The 21236-nt window shown below is 42.0% G+C and overlaps 1 protein-coding gene across 4 annotated transcripts in view; it reads right to left on the bottom strand.

Moving 5' to 3' along the window:
• Window positions 1-740: 740 nt before the first annotated feature.
• shank3b (SH3 and multiple ankyrin repeat domains 3b) overlaps window positions 741-21236 on the bottom strand; it is a 48686-nt gene continuing 28190 nt past the window's right edge. Inside the window, exons 4-28 of one of the 4 annotated variants that reach the window (XM_026361171.1) lie at window positions 19643-19814; window positions 18418-18621; window positions 17669-17740; window positions 16244-16352; window positions 15466-15617; window positions 15232-15361; window positions 14605-14642; window positions 14398-14514; window positions 13113-13190; window positions 12632-12698; window positions 12244-12463; window positions 10735-10910; window positions 10534-10647; window positions 10343-10418; window positions 9848-9930; window positions 8747-8871; window positions 8150-8282; window positions 7918-7998; window positions 6929-7059; window positions 6500-6593; window positions 5807-6418; window positions 4873-5151; window positions 2866-4171; window positions 2722-2748; window positions 741-1741 (exon numbers count right to left, since the gene is read on the bottom strand). In XM_026361171.1, coding sequence (XP_026216956.1) covers window positions 1147-1741; window positions 2722-2748; window positions 2866-4171; window positions 4873-5151; window positions 5807-6418; window positions 6500-6593; window positions 6929-7059; window positions 7918-7998; window positions 8150-8282; window positions 8747-8871; window positions 9848-9930; window positions 10343-10418; window positions 10534-10647; window positions 10735-10910; window positions 12244-12463; window positions 12632-12698; window positions 13113-13190; window positions 14398-14514; window positions 14605-14642; window positions 15232-15361; window positions 15466-15617; window positions 16244-16352; window positions 17669-17740; window positions 18418-18621; window positions 19643-19814 — 5191 coding nt within the window. In that variant the 3' untranslated portion in view covers window positions 741-1146. Of the gene's footprint in view, window positions 1742-2721; window positions 2749-2865; window positions 4172-4872; window positions 5152-5806; window positions 6419-6499; window positions 6594-6928; window positions 7060-7917; window positions 7999-8149; window positions 8283-8746; window positions 8872-9847; window positions 9931-10342; window positions 10419-10533; window positions 10648-10734; window positions 10911-12243; window positions 12467-12631; window positions 12699-13112; window positions 13191-14397; window positions 14515-14604; window positions 14643-15231; window positions 15362-15465; window positions 15618-16243; window positions 16353-17668; window positions 17741-18417; window positions 18622-19642; window positions 19815-21236 lie in introns of all 4 variants that reach the window. The other 3 variants (XM_026361173.1, XM_026361174.1, XM_026361172.1) reach the window with 3 other exon arrangements.

A 21236-nucleotide genomic window follows, 5' to 3' on the forward strand; every position in this document is an offset into this window, starting at 1 on the left:
ATTTTAGTAGGATCGCTAACTGGAAACTGGATATTTAATCACATCAGTATCTAGCATAAAAACAGAAAATCCAATTTTAATTCTAACAGGCGTTGTTGCAGTATTTTGAAAAACGAGACAGCTAGTACAAATTGTTAGTGTTAAACTTTAAGGACCAACCACTAAAATCCATCCGATGGAGAGTGGAGATATGAACACGGGATGAATTTCCAACGAAGATGCTACTTAAGAAAAAATAAAGCCACAACTTTATTTAACAATATAACTAGTTGTTTGAGCCAAATTTAATTGTGGATTGTGGATTTAATGGTCTTCTATACGGAAACTTTAACTGTTAAAATGACAAAAGGAGTATTTAGTCTGGACAAATCTTCTTGAGCTGCGCTTCTTAACCCTGTTTGTTATATTAATAACTGAATGTTTCGTATGTGTTCTTTGCTCACGATCGTCTTTAAGCTCAGTAAATTCCCTGCACTGGTTTTATAAGAATGTTTTTCGCTGTTGTCTTTTTAGGAAGTAGTCTGAACACACTAGGTGGTGGTCATGGTGATGTAATACATAAAAAACAAACATGTCCACACACAGTTTTCCATTTCCAGGAGATTCACTTGGATCAGGTGGATTTCTTTAAGATCAGTAATTCTGGTTGGTTGTTTCCAGATGCGACGGTTTGTTCTTTTACATAGTGAATAGTCAAATAGTCAAAGCCAATCAAAAGGTCAGTTTTTAAGATCAGTCTGAGGTCCTTTGTTGTGACGGATCAGTCGATATAGACTTTGATGTCTGTGTTAGGTTAACATGTTAAGAAATAACTGAGACACTGACTGTATCAGTTTGTCTTTCTATTTTAATATTTAATAAATTACAGTGTTGGTTGGAGGATTTTATTGCGCTCGACTAGAAGAACAGATTAAACTAAATAAATCTGAAACTAAGTTAAAACTGGACACGGAGCTCGGTGCCTGGTCGTTCTGTGTTGAATTGATCAAAGGGCTGAAAAGTCAAAGTCACCGAATCCTGGGTTCCATGTGCTAAAGATTAAGTCACTACTAATATTTCCTAGTCAAAGAGACGGGCTAGTGTCTGACCAAGAGTCAGGGGTTATGAGGTCACGGTTCCAGATGTCTAGAGGTCAGAGGTGAGGGGTCAAGTGGAACTATCCAGCAGTTGTCTGAGTGCCCTCTCAATGTTGATTCGGTGTCCTAATCGGGTGACGCCCAACTCCACGTAGTCCTCCTTGGTAAGGGCGGGAAGATGGGAGCCTTCGATCTCGTGTTCCTGGAAGCGCTGGCGGTGTTCGCCCAAGCCCACGCTTTCCAGCCAGTCTCCCACGTCATATTTATTCCACAGGCTGAGGGGCCTCTGCCTCCATGGCCGAAGGGCTAGTAAGGGCCCACTGAGGACAGGGGAGGGGCAGGGAGAAGCGTGGGGTGAAGGAGAAGGGGAACGAGACCTGGTTCGCGCACTGGCGCTTCGCATGACAAACCGAACCTCCTTGGGTTCTGAAGGTAGACTGAGACTGGATGATTTCAGGATGGTTAGACCGCGACCTGAGCTCAGATCAGGCCTTTCAGAGCAGGGGGCTGAAGATGAGGCAAGCCCTATTGACCTATCAGAGGGGGAAGGAGATGGAGAGGGACTCCGGCGGGTAACAGGGTAGCGGCTTCCTGGTCGGACTGTATAGCTGGTGCCAAATCCTCGCTGGGAGATGGTGTGAAGTTCACCTAGACTCGAGAACAACCTGCAACACAGACGGGAAATGAACGATGTGTGAACCTCCACAGTTATCGTTTGAGGTGCTTGAATAATGATTTGCTAATCTCATTTGGGGCTGGAGCCAAATATTCAGGCACGTTTCTGTTATATAGGTATTTAGTTTCCAGCAGAAGTAGCAGCCTCTTATTTTTTATCATCAATTATAGAAGTATACTGACACCAGAAGCTTTGAGCTTTCCATTAAAAACTCCACTGATTCATCAAAGGACAAAAAATTAAGATTGCAGAAAAAGTTGATTGCAAATTGTTCTTATATTAACTTTTAGTATAAATATCTTTCAACATAAGAGAGAATATGCAGAAATATGCACCTGATAGTTAAATACACAGATCATGCCAAGAAGACGGGAGCTGAAGTCATTATCCTTACGTAAATGCAGCATCCATGCAGAAAACATGGAAAGTAAAATGAGACCGTTACAGTATGAAAATGAAAAATCTCAGATTTTACTGTTAAATTGAGTTAAATTTAGTCTGGATGCTTTGCTCACTAAATACCACACAAGGATCAAAACGTTAATGTGATGCTAACTCTAATTGGATATTTAAATGACAGCATGACAACATTGTTTAATTCAAGATTCAAAAAATGTTATTAATCCTAATGTACTTTGCTTTACACTTTTGTGTTTTTGGTTTTGAGCTAATCCAAAAAAATGTTTGACAGCTTCTTTGAGGCATCACATCAACTTGTTGAAAAATGCTAAGCTCAGCAGGTTCGCCATTATTTTTTTTACTGTTGCTATGCGATGATTGGATGAACCCCTTTGTGAGGGAGCTGTTTAACAGTCAAGTCCAAGGGTTTATTCCAAAGAGGAATGGGAGAGTAATTTTACATTTTTAGTAGTTAGTCATCTGCAAAGAAGATGTACGTTAATGAGCCGTTAGCTAATGAAAATGATCTCTCGACGATAACGAGAAATGTTTACCGAGATAAAAACCTACGATTTACTCACTCCACTGTCCAAACATCTGGAACAACACAAACAACAGATTTTGTTACCACTCGCATACAACACGTGTACACACACAGACACAATTACTATCAGATCAGGAGTACTGTAGTATTCCCAATATGTTTCAATGTACCTGGCGCCTCCTACTGGGGACCTCCGGCCCGGATCGAGGGGGCTCGGCTCCTCCCCCAGAGAGTGACTGTCTTTGTTAAGCAGTTGTAGCCGATTAGCGAGATCCAGCCCAGACCCTGCCCTGCCGCTCAGCTCTAATGCTGATGCAGACCGACTGGTCAGATCCACAGCTGACCCCGAACTCTGACCTCCTAGTGCTGCTGGACGGCCGCCTCCTTCCTCTGGGCTGAGGCCTCGCCGCTCCTCCCCACGGTCGTCCCCTCCGCCCCAAAGCTTGGACCTCCTCTGGAATAGGTAGCGTGGCTGCCGGCCGCCACCACTAGTAGGGGAGGAGCAGAGGGGAGAGGAGGGGGAGGAGGAGGATGCAGCAGAGGGGAGGAGCTCACTGTCTGATGATTGCTTCAGCAGTGGGTCCCGAAGTGCCGAGCGGCCCCGGCCAATAGGAGAACGAAGGCGGGGTTTTAGGCCAGATGGTGAGGTGGAGGACGATGAGGGAGATGGGTGAGTAGCAGGTGGTGAGGAGGGTGAGGTCGGAGCAGGAGGGGAGGCCAAGGTGATGGAAGGAGGCAGTGAGCTGGGGGAGGAGGAGCTGTCAAGGAGCCGCTCATCACTTCCTTCCTCCTCATCTCCTCGTCTGCCCAGAGAGTCAGGGCCACTCTCTCCTCCACCTCCCTCTCCACCACGTCGTGGCAAGAGAGTGAGGGACGATGGCGGAGGTGGAGCCGGAGGACTGGCAAACGCAGGAGGTGGAGTCACCAGTCCAATTCGGCGGAGCTCCTCCCTAGTCTCCTCATCACTGGATGACAACAACGCTGGTGGGAGAGTCACTGTATAAGCACCTCCCTCCTCCTCTGAGCTGCCCACCGTGAGGCTTCTACGCCTGTCAATCAAAGCAGAGTGACTCTCATTGGCTAATGGTGGCAAAGGAGAGGGTCTCCATCGCTCAGGAGAAGGAGCAGCAGGTGATGTTACTCCTCCCTCTGTTTCTGGACGCTCCACCTGTCCGTCAGGGAACAGGGGCGGGGTTATGCGTTTATGCCTCAACTCAGGACTGGTTTGAGGAGTGGTGCGCTTTGTTCGCTGCTCTGGACTCGTCTGTGGGGTAGTGCGCTTCGATCGCGGCTCAGGGCTGCTCTGCGGGGTGGCAATAGGGGTGCGTTTGTGTCGGCCTTCAGGGCTGGCTGCTGGGGTGGGGATAGGCGTGGTGGAAGCTGACGTGTGTTTGATTCGAGGCTCGGGGCTTGGCGTGCGGGCAGTGAGCGCTCGTTCTCGTGCAGCAAGAGCCAGGGCAAGTGGGGAGGAGGGGTCTGAAGAGAGAAAGGAAGATTAAGGGTGTTGACTACATCTCCCACAATTGATATTGCTTACTCCATTTGTGATTCTAGATCCTTCTTCTATTTCATAGACTACTTTGAGGTTGTGTTCTATAGGTTCTCTGACATCATGACCCTGTAATATTCTATTTTGTGGAGTTCATACTGTAGCCTGTCTTAGGTTGTCCTCTATTACGTGGAGTTCCTTGAGACACACAGTTGAAGTTTCATTTCTGTTTGTAGTCGATATTCTAAGGTTGTGCAGGCTCTGTTCTTCACTTGTTATATTTTGTGAAGCTTGTTATATTTTGTGTAGACTTAGGACCCTATCCTAAGTCTACACTTTGTGGATAGTTCAAGGGTTTGTCCTAGGTCCTGGTCCATGTTCTTGCTATGTGAGTATGTCCACATAATTTTCCAGCTACATGCTTCAACTTGTCTGATTAACACATAATCATAACAGTTATTATCACCTTTATGCAGACGATTTGCAGCTTTATGTGTGAAATTAGCAACTGTCTATTTGTCATCAAATGTTGGATGTCTATAAAATATCCAGGTTAAATTTAACACAATGATTCTACAGTAGTTCACCAGTTTTTTTTATTTTTTAACGTAACTTGATTATTGTCAACATATCCAAGATTCTACAACCTGTGAAAATAGTTAACGTCACATAATGTTGTCAGACTGACCTAAAGGTTTTCCTGTAAGTGGGTGGAGGAAGGTGTGAGGGGTTGGTGAAGGCGACAGAACCGGGGCGGGAGGTGGAAGCTCGCCGAGATCATCCATCGAATGGCTCTGAGTGAGGAGGGGCGTCGTCTGATTTTCTGACCCCGCTCCTTCAACAGACAGGAAGAGAGATGACCGACGGCCCTGAACCCGAGCACGCTCTGAAAGGACCTGCTGCTGATACAACTCCGCCCTGCTGGGGCTGCCTCCGTCCGATTTAGATGAATCGTGATCTTTGAGTCCTAGAAAAAGAAATTTTTAAAAAACTTATTATTATTATTGTTATTATTAGAAATCTGTTTATTTAGATACAATTCATTCATATAGAGCAAAGGGACATTTTGGAGAAACGGAGAATTAAAATTTGAACAAACAAATCAATTCCTTGCTCAGTAAATCTCATTAAATCTTTTCTCACTCAGTTTTACTCAAGATTAATAAAGTAGGTTATACTGTTAGATTACGTGCACATCATCCAGCAAAACATGTTGTTTGTTGATCATTTGAAAGTCATCCTAACTAAAATCAGCCTAACTAATGCAGGATTAACATTTAACAGAATGGGAACAGCATAAAAAATTCAGACTTTAACAAGGAGGTCAATCTGTTGTATTTGTGTTTTGATGTTGCTGCATCAATTCTTCATTGACGCGTCTGGATTTCTTTTCCCACACACAATGGAAATAATGACTGACTGACAGGTTATTATTACGCATTTATGTTGATAGTAGCTAATATTCAAGTGATTGTGCTGACCAAAGAATGGATTTGTTTGTTCCAGTGAAATTATTCTTCTTGTGATAATAAATTTCACGTTTCCCTTGTTTCAGATCATTTACTCAGAAAATCATAAAGCTCTGTATCAATAGAAAGATGAACCAGTCTGAATGAGCTAACCCTGCTCCTCAACAGGAAGTTGTTTCAACAAAGGTGACTTCCTCCTCTGGGGTTTAGTGGGAGGAGTTTGTTGTCCCACGTTAGCGTAAGGGTTTTCTATTGGTCGTCCCCGACGGCGAGACAGCGGTGAGTGCCCGAGCGCGGGGCTGGTGCTATGGAGAGACAGTGTGGAGGTGTGTGTGGCAGTGTGAAGCGTGTGCGTGGCAGTGTGTGTGGCAGTGTGAAGCGTGTGCGTGGTGGCGGCGTGCGCGTCTGGCTGTTGCAGTGGCGGCGGCGTGTCCTGCAGGATGATCATCGACCTCGCCTTCCGCTGCCGCTCGGCGTGCGCGTGACTCCTGGACGGTGAATCTGAGAGCTCCTGCAGCCTTGGTTCTGCTCCAGGCTTGAAGCTGGAGCGGGTCAGCCCCTCCCCTCTAGCTGGAGGAGGAGGTGGGAGGAATGAGGGAGGAGGCCCGGAGTCGAGGAGGAAGAGCGAGGAAGTGGAGGAGGCAGAGGGAGGAGGAGGTGGAGCTGTCTGAGGAGGAGGGGGGATGAAGCTGTCAGTCAGTGACGAGCTCCGTGGAAACCGACTCTCATTGATCAAAGCTGTGATCCTGTCGTCTTCAGGTGTACCTGCCATGGTAACCATGAAGACGTTAAACTCTAAATCAGATGCCACAATGACCATATACACTGTAATAATGTGTTTCTCACCAAAGCTCTTGGTTCTGGACATTCCTCTGGGTAAAGGCATGGTGCTCTTCTCTGGAGCTGAGGGGGGGACCAGACCCTGACGCTCAAACAAAGACTAGAAACAGAACAAGCACAGTGAATTTAATGCATGAACGTCCAATAACATGTTTGTTTTTCTCCACATATCAGAAATAGTGAAAAACTAAGCTACAATAGATTTTTTTTTATCACATCTGCCAGTAAACCTGCTGGTTTTACTGCATCAGATAATTCGGTGGAGATTCTGTCAGGTCAGTTAGCAAAGTCTCGTTCTCCCAGTTTTGTTTTTATTTATATCATGTCACTAATTTAAGCTAATAAAGTAAATTTGTTCCCCTGATCTGCGAACCATCACAAATCACTGCTCTGACTGATTAACACCAGCTCTTTGATAACCAACAATCGTCTTACATTAATTTCGGCCTGAGTGATCCGTCGGCTCGTCGGTCTCTGTTTGACTGTCGCTGCTCTGAAGTCGTCTGAGGGACGAGCTCTCAGAACAACTTCCTGTTGACCCCCGGCCAACATCTCGTCCAGTTTCTCTGGAGAAAGAGTCACAGAAAACATCAGACACACAAAAATATGCTCAGACACAGAATACGTCCAGATTAGGCCGAGGAACAGTCCAGAATAAAACGGCTCGGTTTTGTGGTGTGTATGAAGAAACTGGAGCTCTGCAGAAATGCTGTTATATCTGTACACATGGAGGAAACTTAAACAAGAATCTGCCTTTAGAAAACTGTGTGTACATGTGGACTGAAGTACTGAACCTCTGCTCGCTCTGGTTTTGTGCTTTGTTTTAGTTTTGTTTCTATAAAAATTACATTTTAATATTCATTCGGCTTAATGTGGACGTAGACGTGGACTCATGGTTCCACTGCATGACGACGACAACAAGACAACAGTCAAACGACTTCACTAATATCACAACGTCACTGTTACCAGCGCTGGTGCTGGACTCAACTCTTTAGTGACTGATGGAAATGAACTATGTGCTAAAAAGGATTTTATTTCTAAACCAAAACTATTAAACAAAATGCCAAATTTAAAAAAATTCATGGAATTATCATTAACTAACAGGAAGTTAATTGTAAATTATAAATATTAACAAATATTAACTAACACTAAGCATAAATATCTCTGAACATAAAAAATAACCTCGCAGCTCCATCCCTGTAACAAGACATCACCCAAACACCACCAACATCATGCACTACTATAAAACAATACTGCATCGTCACAAGAGTACTGCACACTGTCACAAGCAACAAGCAGTTGGTCCACGTGACTCACCGAAGCGTCTCCTCCTGGCTGCAGACAGAGTAAAGGTCAACAACTCACATTCGTACAGTTTGACTGTAGTGTGTGTGTGTGTGTGTGTGTGTGCGTGTTTGTTTTACCTATCTCCTCCAGGTCAGCGGTCATGGACTTGGATCGGAGTGTCAACGAGGTGCTCGGGGCCCGTTTGGGTGGGGGTGGAGCTGCAAATCACAATCAAAGAGGAGGACAATGGTAAGAAATTATGTTGATTTATCTTCTGGTCAGATTTCATGTGTAGAAGTTTGGACTGAAAATAAAATAATTTATTTGCAACAGAACTTTCCACTGTTCTTATCTGACAGGTAAACGCACCTTTCTTCCTCAGCAGGTTGGATTCAGATTTCCTGGAAACAGACACGACCTTCATCAGCAGTCGACTTCCTCCCTGACGGATCAGAGCGACGACCTGCCGGTGACCCACCTTCACCACGTCAGTACCGTTCACCTGCACAACACACACACACACACAGATGATAATGACAGTGCTGAAAGCATTTGTGGTGGACAATTAATAAACAAACGTGTACACGTGCCTGAGCGTTTTCTCTAGGGGCTCTACACCGTCAGAAAGCTGACCCCAGCTGTTCTAACTCGACATGTCTGTCTATGTCAACCCTTTATTCAGACAGGAAATACAGGAAACTCAAATAGCTGTAGCTGTAACCTGCAGCAGAACACATTCCTTCACAGATGTCACGTTTGTTTACTACTGTAGCCATTGAAACACTTCGAACTTCAGTGGATGGAGCTTGATCACCTTCACAGGAGTAAAACAGCCACGTTAATTATGTTCAGGGATGTATGTTAGTGCAGACTAGGGCACGCGTTGTTATTTGTGTCCATTTATGAGCATGAACCATGTTTAAAGAGTTTTGAGGACCAAGAACTGGGATGTAAATGAGGTGTTACCTCTATGAGGAAGTCTCCAGTGCGAAGCCCCGCCCTCCAGGCCACCCCTCCCTGGTCGACCGACTCCAGGTACTGCAGAGCAGGAAACGCTGGGGTAGGGGCGAACTCCTCAATGGGCGTCTCAGCTTCAAAAGAGGCAGAAAGATAAAAACCACAGCATCATGGCTTTGTCCAACCCAGTTTCAAACTGGGATCAGAATTCAAGTGTAAAATTTATTTAATTGAAACAGTGAATTATTATGTTAGTATTGGATCTACCCTCTATAATGTCTTGTTAACACTATGTGTGGTTACTTTCTTAGACTAAAACCTGATTTAGTCCAAATGATTGGACATTAACCACAAGAAGAGACTGAATATCTGAGTTCCACAATATGATGTCATTTTCAGGCTCCTGGAACATCCTGGAAAGGTTGGATATCTGCAGAAATGACTTCTCAAACCGGTGCAAGACAAATCCCTGAAGCTGGAACGGCTGAACCTGCTGCTGCATCTAGAGGCTGAAGAATCAAGGTGATTTAAATTCATTTAAAATTATTTTGTTAATGGGAGTTTCTCCTCTCCACTGGCGTCTTAACTTATAATGTAAAGCATCACCAAATTCTTTAGAGCAGTAGCTGTGAGATCGGGCATTAAAGCTGCACCAGTGAGGAAAAAGGCAGTGAAATCCTGGAGGGAATGATATTTGCTGATGTAGCTGAATTAAGTTTCAGCAGTTCATCTTTGCTGTTTAACGTTGTACATGTGGCCAGAGAATTTCTTTGTGTCGATTCTCAGGCAGATCAAGAGTTGTAAAAAGCATTTGTGGACATTTTATGTGAGGGGGTAACATTTTTAACAGCTGGTTTATTTCGTTGATGCTGCTCGTTGCGGCTGTAATAATAATGTAAGACGCAGGATGTGGTCACCAGTCATATCCCAGATCGTATGTGGGATAAGGCTCCGTAGATATTATGAAACAACACAGCGAGGAGTTTTAAAGTGCTCTGATGAGTCTTCAGAGAAATAGCAGTTTTTAATATCTTTTTTTTCCCTCTTCCTGACACCTCCAAACACCCACCACTTCTCCATCCATCCATCAGCACATCGCTCGGTTCCTACCTTTAGCTCCTCTGAGGACGAAGCCGAATCCCTCGCTCTCTCTCTTCTGCAGCACGGCCGTCTTCTCCTCGATCACGTAGTCGCTGCAAGCATCAGTGGAAAGTAAGTAGCTGTAGTTTATCCACTACATTATTTTACAAGCTACTTTTTTAAATAAAAAAGATATTTATACTAAGCAGCAGTTCAGAATGTTCCTTTACATTTTTATTTGTTCTTTATGAGCTACTAGCTTTACTGGGTTACAGAGAGTTTGGCAAAAGAAAACTGATAAATCTTTATTTCTCTGTATTTACATTGTGCATAAAATACAGTTTACTATGTTGTTTTCCTTCTTTTAAAGTTGCCAGGATACAGGAAACAATGTCCAGACTTCCCGCTTTGGTTCTGAAATCCCTATTTTCTAGATCAAGTTTGGTGAGTTTGCTCATATATTCATTTTGTGTACTTTTACTACCTCTGTTCTGGCCTGTGAGTGGTGTAGTACTGGCGTTTTACCTGTAGGAGGTATAGTTGTCATAGGATCCTACAGTGTAATGTCTGAACAGTCTCTTGGTGCGGTCCTCCCGCGTCTCTGTAACACACAAGTACACCGCAGTTAACACGTACTACTTAAAATATGTCATGAAGTAAATGTTAAGTCTCAGATGTGTATAACGAACATACTACATAATGTTTGTTATAGTTACCCAGTCTCGGGTCGTATTGTCTCATCTGAACTTCTTCCACACAGTCAGCAGGAAACCAGCCCGTCCTTCCTTTGACGCTTCCTTCCCAGAATCCTCCTTCACCTATAGACAGAACTGTAGATCCACAGCACGTGGTCGTCAGCACCTCCGGACATGCAGTACACAAATCACATCAACTATATACAGTTCTTTGATTCTGACCTTTGACCCTCTCTCCTCGGTGCAGCTGGATCTCTCCGGAGCCCTGGGGGACATGGGACCGGGTGGCGATGAAGGTGCGTCCCGGGACAGCACTGTACAGTCTCCTCTTCCTCATCTGTGGGGTCAGTGGAGGGGAGCTGGGGGGGCTGGTCTCCACATGACCTCCACCACTCGGGCTGCAGATGGTCAGGTCAGAGTCATAACAGACTGTTAACTGTGTTCAATAAACCTGTAGCTTGACCGCTAAACCGCTCCATTTTAAACCAAGTTACCAAGGCAACTACAACCTGTGTATCTTTGGTTCATTTGTTGTTGATTTAAAATGAAAAATCAAAAAAAGGAAGAAAAAACAAAACACTTTCTTATAAAAAACTTTATTTCCAAAACCAAAATAAAAAAAACAGACTAGAATTCATATTTCATTTAAATTTTTTCATTTAGAATTAGTGACATGTTTTAAAAGTGACTGATTTCTGGCCGTGCACAGCCTGTTAAAGATGTATCTCCTGGTTTATCAGTGACTACAGCTGCTTATTTTGATATAAAACATAAAGTGCAAATACTGAACACTAAATGTATCCCTGTGGTAACAGTGATGGTGTGACTTTGTAAAATGTAATAGTTTACAGAAGTTGGTCAGAGGAACTGGATGTCATGTAAATGCTTTAAATCAGTCCTTGATGGTAACTGTGCTGTGTTTAAACCTGTATGTCATGAATCCAGGACTCGGTTCAAACACGACAGGTTATTGTATCTTGGTAAAGTTTATCCTGCAGAGCAACTTAGATGTAGAGAACCTTTACAAACATAAATAATAATGTGTCTTTGAACTGAGTCCTGGATTCATGACATACAGGTTTAAACACAGCACAGTTACCATCAAGGACTGATTTAAAGCATTTTACATGATTGGGTTCCTCTGACTGTTACTATGATTATTTAGGTAAAATTTCCTCAAACCATTGAATTTTATAAAGACAAACCATCACTGTTACCACAGAAATATATATTCAATGTACAGTGTTTGCACTTTATAACAGGTTGATATTGAAACAAGCAGCTTTAGTAGCATATAAACCAGGAGATATGTCTTTAAGAGGCTGTGTTTCTGGCACGGCATGCCACTAAATCCAGATGAAAAAATTTAAATAAAATGTTATGTTTTTTGTTTCTACTTTTAATTTGAGCACAAACTCAGAAAATGAACAGTTATTCGTTTTTATTTTGGTTTTCGAAATGGAAATCGAAAAAAACTTTTTCCTTTTTCTCTTTTTTGGATTTTTGGTTTTAAATAAAAAAATGAATGAATAAATGATAACATTACTATTGTCAGTTAAAAAAAGTACCAAATCCCACTAAATCAGTACTAATTCCCACTAAATCAGTATCAATTCCCACTAAATCAGTATAATTTCCCACTAAAGTCAGTCATACATGTGCACATATACGAACGAATGAATGATGGACAGATTAACTACAACTAGTTGTGTGTGCAGTGTGTGTGGATACCTGAGGCGGCGAGTTTGTCGTCGGAGTGAGTGTGTGTGCGTGTCGTGGTGCGTTTCCAGGCTTTGGAGGGAGGGGCCAGGAGAGGAGGCCGGACTTTCCAGGGCGTTGTCACTTGCTGAGCGAATCAGAGATCGAGGAGACGACAGGCCGTTTCCAGCCGGCATCCTGCTGAGGCCGACTCGGCGGCGCTTCGTGTAGGAGGGAGTTTCTCTGAAGGGAACTGCTTGGGCACATAGACACATTTGTATAGAAACACACACACACAGACAGACACACACAGACAGACACACAGACAGACACACAAAGAGAGTTAGCTAGCTACTGTAATAAGAGTCAATAATCGTATGTGCACATGAATTAAATTAGTTTAAACTCTCAACCAACTCACCAACGTCAGAGGATTTGTGGATCTTAATGATTTCTGCCAGATCAAAGTTCCCAGCAATGATCGCCACCTACACACACGCACAGACTTAGTGCTGCCATCATGTATCTCAGAAATGTCACAAAAGGACTAAAACCAGTGACAGCATCTGTTCTCCAGGATGTGTTTTTCTTTGTTGGCCCATAATAAAAGGATTATTGTTAACGTCATTATCTTTTCTGAGTGTTTTTTATAAGTTGCTCACTAATAAACAGTATATTTAAACACACACTCGCACAGTTGGGGCCAAAAGTCTGAGGTCAATTTAAAAAATCATTGAGATTCTCATGTAAACTTGGAAATAATGGGGAACATTTGACATTTTCATTCAAGTGCTAAGCTCATATAAGTTGCATTGAAAAAATCTTCTATAAATTAGGAGTAGTTCCTCTGCTGGCCTCTGACCTTTGGACGTGAACAATAGTCGATTTGTTAGTTATTTTACCTGAAAGGCAGTCTGGTTGTTGTAGTTTTTGATGTCCTTGTTGGCTCCTCTAAACAGCAGCACTCTGGCACAGCTGTCCTGTAAAACCAGCAGCAATGTAATTATGAACCATTAATAAAACAGAGAGGTAAAGGTGCAGGAACAGAAAATGATTCAAGACTCACAGCGAGTATTTAAATATACAGAGTGGAAAATGTTCTTTATCTAAACAAGGAAACCTACCTGTTTGCTCACAATGCAGATTAAGCTGTTAACTCCAGAGATTTTGATTATGAAGCTGCGGCTGGTTCACACTGAAACTGGAGGAATAAACTCCAGTTTCAGGACTGTTCAGTTACTTCATGAATATTCCTGAGGCTCTGTGTTTATAGCAGGTGACAGCTGGTAGATGAGCAGACTGATGGCTTTGGATGGGAAATGTGCCCTGACTATGAGTTTTTGCATTAATGCAGCACTTCTGGTAAATATTCAGTGACTGGTATGTTTTAAGGAGGAGAGCAGGATTGTCATACATGCTGAGATGATGATGAGCTCTGAATCTGTGCAGCAGCCAACAGCAGGAAATTCATTTTTTTATTCCAACTATAACTGTCATGCGCTGCCAGTTTTTTTCCACGTATTTCTATTTCTGTTTAAAACATCATCAGATTTTTCAGCCCAACAAATTCAGTACTCTAAAGTGCAACTACTTTTTCAAAAAAAACAGCCACTGAAAGCTGAAATAAGAAGTGCATATTTGCTTCAAGTAGATCTGAAAAAGTGGCACATGACTGTCGACACCAGCAGGTGGCAGTAGTCGGAACTCGTTATTTAAAAAGAGAAAACAGAAAAAGAACTGCAGTGACACAATCTGGAAAAAGAATCCAGTGGGGGATCGACGAGTCAAACGCTCAGGTTTTCATTTGAATAAATGAGTAAAAGCAGTGTTACAGTACAATATTGGATTACTGTGTTTCTAACAGGTTGTTAGTAACTGTAACTGTCTCACTGCAGCGTTGGTAGAAGTACACAGTTGTACTGCAGTACAGAGCTGCTGAATTGGATTACATTAGATTTTCCAGGTGTACCTAATAAATTGTTGTTAAGCTGTTGATAAGTTTAGTCCAGGTTTGTTCAATCCAAACCGTAATTTCACCAATTTTTTAACCATATTTATTATGAGACAGTGTTTTCTGCACTGATACAGGTGAATCCTTGATGATTTGTCAAAGGGAAACTTGTCTTTGTCCCGATTGAGCTCTCTTCCCTTTAGAGTGTGTAAATACCACAGTGTAACGTGTATTACCTGGTTATACAGAGCACACAGGTGTAGTGCGGTGTTTCCTGATGCATTCTGGGAACTCATGTCAGCGCCGTAGAACAGCAGGTGCTCCAGATGCTGCACGTTACCAAAGCGACATGCCTGAACTCATACAAACACACACACATCAGAATTGTCCAAGGTGTGAACTTATCATCAGCACTGTAATTTAAGTGTGTGCGTGTCTCTCACCTGGTGGATTTCCTGCCACCCGTTCTCGTCAGTCATCCCTGTAACCATGACAACAAGAAATTGTTCATTGCTGAAGTGTTTTTTCATAAGACACAAATAAAATTAATAATTAATAAAATCTGCGTTTAAAGGGCAGTAGTGATGTCATCACACACACACAGCCGGCTCTATACGGTTGTGAGGACACTCACAGTAATAAAATACACTGCCTCACCTGAAACCCTCTCACTACCTGACCTTAAAACCAGGTCTCTGATTCATCTCCTTTTCTCCTCTGTCCAGTGTTTAATATGTTTAGTTTTAAAAGACGCTGTTGCACATGGCAGCTGGTGTTTGTGAATTCGGCTTCTCGCACCAGTGCACATGAGCCAGTGCTGGGACCACAACCACATCTATCTGAACTCCAGTGTAACCAGCTAAATGTGTACACTTATAACAGTATTTGTCTTTTCAGCTCTTTACTCAAAGGATCATGGGACGTGATGGGTGTGGGGGGTCTTAGCTACTGTGTCCTGCTGCCTCATCTCTGTTGGTTTACTGATGACAAGCAGATTGGACCTCAGATGTGCTGTTCGCACGTTACTCTGTGATAAAAGATGCTGGTTTGACCCTTTCGAGCCTCCGTACCAATGGTGGCGTGGTCCTGCAGCAGTAGCTCACAGCAGTAGGGGGCGCCCCCAACCATGGCAGAGTGATAGAGAGGAGTGAGACCTCTGCTGTCCTTGTAGTCTGGAGATGCTCCAAGGTCCAGCAAAGTCTAAAGGAGGCAGATCCAGAACCAGACAGGACTGAGAGTAGATACATGATCAACCAAACACGGATTTAACTGTTATGAAATATAACGTTTGTGTTTGTCCTCACTGTGAGCGCAGCGCTGTTCCTGCAGAGGACGGCCCGGTGCAGAGCGGTGATACCGTCTCTGGTCCTGAAGTCCAGGTGAGCTCCCCCACTGCGAAGAACTTTAATCAGCTCACAGCTCTCCTCCAGCTGCACCGCCAGAGTCAGAGGACACTCTGAGACACAGCGTAAAGATGTAACACACGGTAACGTTAGATTTATTCCAATATATGAGCTCAGCAGTGGAAAAAAATAAAATCACATTTCTCTTGACTGGAGACAAATCCTTAGTGTTGGTTCTGGAGTTCACTTTGGATACACAGAATTTACAAAAAAGATGCTGCTCATTAGAGAGAGGTCCAGCTGGGATTGGAACTCCAGTCTCCCACATAGAGGGCAGCGATGTTACTACTTCACTGTCCAGCTGCATTTATTAAATTGTACCTAAGTATAGCCTTCGTAAAAAGAATTAGATGGTTCCCTGTGAGATTTTGAGATCCTTAGAGATCCAAATGCTAACAGTTCTGAAAACCCCAAATCTCCATTATAAAATGTATTGTGTATCCACATGTGTTTATAATGAACAAGACATTGGTACATTTGATAGAATAGTTTCTCATTTTCAATTGTGTTTTTATTTTTGATTTAATTTGAATTTCTGAATTGATTGAAAAGATTGAAACAGGAAAGGGTGTGTACAAGTACTGATCATGTCATTCTAAAGATATGTTTTTAGTTGACCTTTCAATATTACTATGTGAAACATACAGTACTAGCATAAGCTGAGTGTATCTGTGCTTACCCCCACTGTCAGAGTCATGGAAGTTGGGGTCCAGGCCTTTTTCCAACCATTTGGAAACCTTCTCCACATTCTTCTGATGAACATGTTCCATAAAACGCTTCAGATTGGCCTGAAAACAAATTATTTTATTCTCAGCATTTTTCTGATGAAGCACTAGTGGATAAGACACACACACAAACAAACACAAGAAACACAGAAACAATAAAACATCAAACATACAACCTGAGGACACTTCAGATACCGACTGCATTTGCCTTCGTTTCTTTCTGGTGTTCTAAATTTTCAGAGCCAGCTAACAATGGGTGAAAGACGTTCCTGTGTGATTTAGAATAAGCTCCTTCATTTTGTCAGAGAATGAAATTTTTGTACAAGATCTGCACAAAATAGACACAGCTGTTGTTCCTCTCAAAACATAATTTAACAATTTAACATTATTAGCATGCAACTGAAAAATAATAATGTTGATAGAACACATCCTGGGCTGGGGGCATGGGGGCATCATCATTGGGCAGATTGTCTGCTCATGAATGCAGCATTTCAGGAAAGTGTGGACTTGAACTCGTACATAAGATTATGAATATATTATGATTATAAAATATGAGTCTAGACAAACATGCATGTAAACTATAATTTGACTGGTTAGTGGACACGGTAAGTCTAGTATATAAATGATTTAAAAAAACAAACTCTGTTCATGTGATATTGTTTTAGGCAGACAGTGATGCAGTCTTAGCGTCAATGATTAACGTTTCTGTTGAAAATATACTTAGTGCCAAAGTGGAGAAGTTCACTGTCTGGCTCTCTGATTAACTTTGTCTTCACTTAGGTAAAACAGAGTCTGTTCTATTTGGTTCATTTTACTAAAGGTAGGTCAGACAATTATAGCAGCTAAGACCTGGCAGCAGACTGCTCAAAACAAGTTGATTAGGGTTTTTGGTATCTTCACACTCCAGTTTCTCACAGTGGAGAGAAGAACTAGAAATTCAATTAAATTGAATTTAATTAAGTCACTTTTAAGAACGCAGCTCCTACCTATTTCTCTGTTTTAGTTTGATCAGAGATCATGAAAGGTAAAACAATAACTTTATACACTGCTGCTGTTCTCTGTAACCATAAAATACAAATATTAATACTCTCTAAAGTCTGAAAATCTATCCAGTATCCTGGAAATCTGTTATTTCTTGTTGTAAGAGGACCTATCATTTGGCTTTTACACTAAAAAAGTAATAACGTGTTCTGTGTAGTGTGAGCTGCCTGTCAGCTTCTGCTGTGGTGTGCAGCATTCAGGGACAGCACAGAGTGTAGGTTATCTGTGTTTCAAAAGTTATGGCAGGTATTCTGTTCTATTGTTCTCTTCCATTTTGCATCATTACACTTTGTCTGAACCCGTTTGCTGACACACAATGATCAATGGTGTGTTTGTACCTTGGTGTGTAACTTGGCCAGCTGTTTGTCATCTACGTAGCTCTGTGTGTACACTCTCCTCTTATAGCGGAACTGTAAAAGAGAAATGTAAAGGGTTAGTTTGTGATGGCACTCTGATTGTTTGAAATGGTACGAAAACTGAATTGAAATAGGTCATGTTACTAAACTGCAAGAAACATTCACTGGAGATATCAACATGGACGTAAACACAAAACAATTAGAGTCACAAATCAACCAGAGACACAACTACAGAGAGAGAGAGAGAGAGAGAGAGAGAGAGAGAGAGACCTAAAAGAAAGAGCAGTTTACATCCGTTTTAAAATCTTGCATTGATTTTAAAACTCTTTCACTTGTTTTTAAACAACTTGATTTTGGAGCAGCGGATCTATGAATCAGGGTGAGCTGACAAGTCTTAGTTCAGGAATCAAACATGAGCCACTGAACAATCTGAAGATTTTAAAATGCAGTAGAACGTAGTTGTAACTTCTGATACTTTAAGCAAAATTAACTATAATAATTATATAAATAATACTATTATAGTTTTATTACATAGGATGTGGAGTGCAGGAATTTTTCACTATCATATTGGTGTCTTTACTCAGGTTTCACACTATTATCAGATAATCATTTATGTCTTCAGCAGACTTGGATCTGAGAACTACAGACAGAGCAGGGAAGGCAGAAGATATTTAGAAACAGACTAACACATCGTTAGTTGGGTTTTTTACGGGATTGGACACAGACTTTACCTCCAGGTATGGGATGGGTGTAATTGGAGGGAGAGGATACTCCTTCAGCAGTCGCTCCTCGTCCAGAAACTTTCCGGCTCGGCCATTAAACGCCGGCTGGAAGAGACCATAGTTCAAAACATCCGACAGAGACTGAGTCAACGTCACCAGAACCCTCTGCTTACTGGTCCAAACTGGTAACTCTGGGTCCAACCGCAAACACTTCTGAGAGAGCCAGTGCCAGAGAAACAGACAGACAGAGAAAGAGACAGAGAGACAGACACAGACAGACAGACAGGTTTGTCCTGCTGATTCATTCATTTAAACCTCAATAGTCGAGGTTTTATATACGGTAAAGTCCAAGTATATTTGGACAGTGACACAGTTTTTATCATTTTCATTCTGTACGCCCGCCGTGGATCATTAAACAATCAACATGTTCTGAAAGTCTAGTTTCATCTTTAATTTAGGGGCCTGCTTGAACTGCGTAGGAATGTCAGCAATCTTTATATGCAGAGCGCCAATTTTAGGTGCTATAAGGTTACTGGAGGACAGGATCACAAATTAAGCAGTCAGTTTTGATACTTTGCAAATCCTCTGCAGTCAGAGACTGACTGAAGTCTTTCCTGCAGCTGTCTTCACTTCCTGTTGATGGGAGTTTTTAGCCTTTTGCAAAAGTCAAGTGAGCTTTAAAAATAAGTAAAACATTCTTGGGTTGCTGTTGCAGTGTGCTTCGTGTCACTGTCCATCTGCACTGTGAAACACAGTCCAGCCAGTTCTGAAGAGTCAGGCTGAATCTGAGCAAATATTATTGCACTTCAAAACAGCTTCTGCAGCCATACATGTCCACACCATCACACAGGTGCTTCACAGGTGAGGTGGTAGCTTCAGAACATGAGTTTCTTTGTTTCTCCAAACTCTGTTTTGATATTCCTGAACTCTCCAGTGTTTTTTTTTTTTTTTTACAACGAACAAATATTTGAATTAGAGCACACTTAATCTTTTTCTCTTCTTTGTTGGAATTTTCTTTAATTTTTTTATTACTTTATTATCTTAGTCTATTTATTAAAAAACAGCCGTAGACAGTTTACACCTGAACCAACTCTCGTTCCATTTCAAATCTACTGTGGAGGTGTACAGAGCCAAAGTGATGAAAACTGTGTCCAAATACTTATGGACCTGACTGTATATACTGTATAATTCTGTACTGCAATACTGTGTGTATCTGTGTATGTGTGTGTGTTACCGTCTGCTGCAGGTCCGGGATGCCAATGCGGACGACAATGCTGTTTCCAGAGGGTGTGTCCTCCAGGTCGTCGTCCCTGGCAACAGCAGAGCCTGTCGGGTTGCCGTTAGTAACCGCCTGTTGCCGCGGGCGATCATGTTTGGTGTCAGCAGCCGGACTCAGAGGCATGTGGCTGAAACAAACAAACATATTATGATTAAAATTGACAAAACAACAACAATTGATCACATCATCATAAACAGTTTTAAAGTTAAAACTAATGATACTTTTACTTAAGGGAAGATCTGAGTACTTTGTCCATCACTGCTTCTCAAATGGATTTGCCGCATTGTTTTCATTTTAAATAACTGCGATCTTTGGTTAAAACAAGAATTATTAAAGTTTCACTCTGGATGTGATGAACTAGAACGTCACTGAGCATCACTTGATCCCTTGTGTTCACTCACTTTTCAGATCCATCTATTACCACTATAAATATGTCTTCTCTAAATGTCCTTGTAGTATGTTTCAAGTGAACTGTGTTTCTAAAAGCCAATTCAAGCAGAACCAAACAACATTTGTGCATTTTAACCTTCCTGTTCAGCAGCCGACGCTCAAATCTCCAACATCAGAGTGTCTTTAAAAGCACCAACAGGGAACGGGTGCCACTCTCGGCTGCATTAACCCAGGTTTTCACTATGAAAGTCAACATCTCAAGCACATTTTAAGCTTCTAGAAGCACACTGAAATAGCAGATACATGCAGTGGAGAAAAGTAAGTAGTAAAAATGATCTTAAAGTACTAAAAGCAGATAAACATTTATTAGAGTGGGTTCATTGCACCATTTAAATTCTCACAGTTCCCTGTCCTTTTTCAAGTGTTATTAAAAATAGTATCAAATATCAGTATTATAAAGGTTTTATATTGAAGTAGCTATACTGTATAAGGAAATGTCATCAAAGAGCCCATTTAACCACCATGAAAACAAGTATCTGTCATCTGGCTTTAAAATCCACTGGTGGAGTGAGAGAGCATGAGCAAGCAGGAAATCTGGATAAGATGTTGGACTTTATGTCAGAGAGACCTCATTGGGGACAGAGATATTAGCATGAATCTGACAGCCTCCCACAGAAATTTCTCACTGCAGACATTTTGCATTTTCAGACACAGGTCTAAGTGATAACAGTAATGATTCCGGCTTTCCATTTGTGCTGCACACCACAATGTAACAGCCATGTTAATGTAATTAAGTCCAAATGTCATGTCTGTTGGATTTCTCTCTGACTGTGGGACATCTTATTTAGACTGTCAGCAGACTCTGATCTGACCTCCGCCTTCTCCACAGCTAATAATGGCCCCGGGATGTTACATCACATCCTGTTTTTCATCCTCAGTAAAATGACCACACGCACAGAAAACTATCAAAATGTTTCAGAGAACAGCTCATTTAACAATTTTAATACAAGGTTAGGGACTGTATGGAAATTAATGGACTGGGGTGGAGGTGTGAAAGGTCAAAGGTCAAGGTTAAGAGAAATTTTAAGAGATTAGGTGAAAATTGGGGGAGTTATTGTAAACGGGATGTAGCAACAATTCTAAATTTACAGCATAATGT

Source organism: Anabas testudineus, chromosome 23, assembly GCF_900324465.2.
Source record: "Anabas testudineus chromosome 23, fAnaTes1.2, whole genome shotgun sequence".
Lineage (NCBI taxonomy): Eukaryota > Metazoa > Chordata > Actinopteri > Anabantiformes > Anabantidae > Anabas > Anabas testudineus.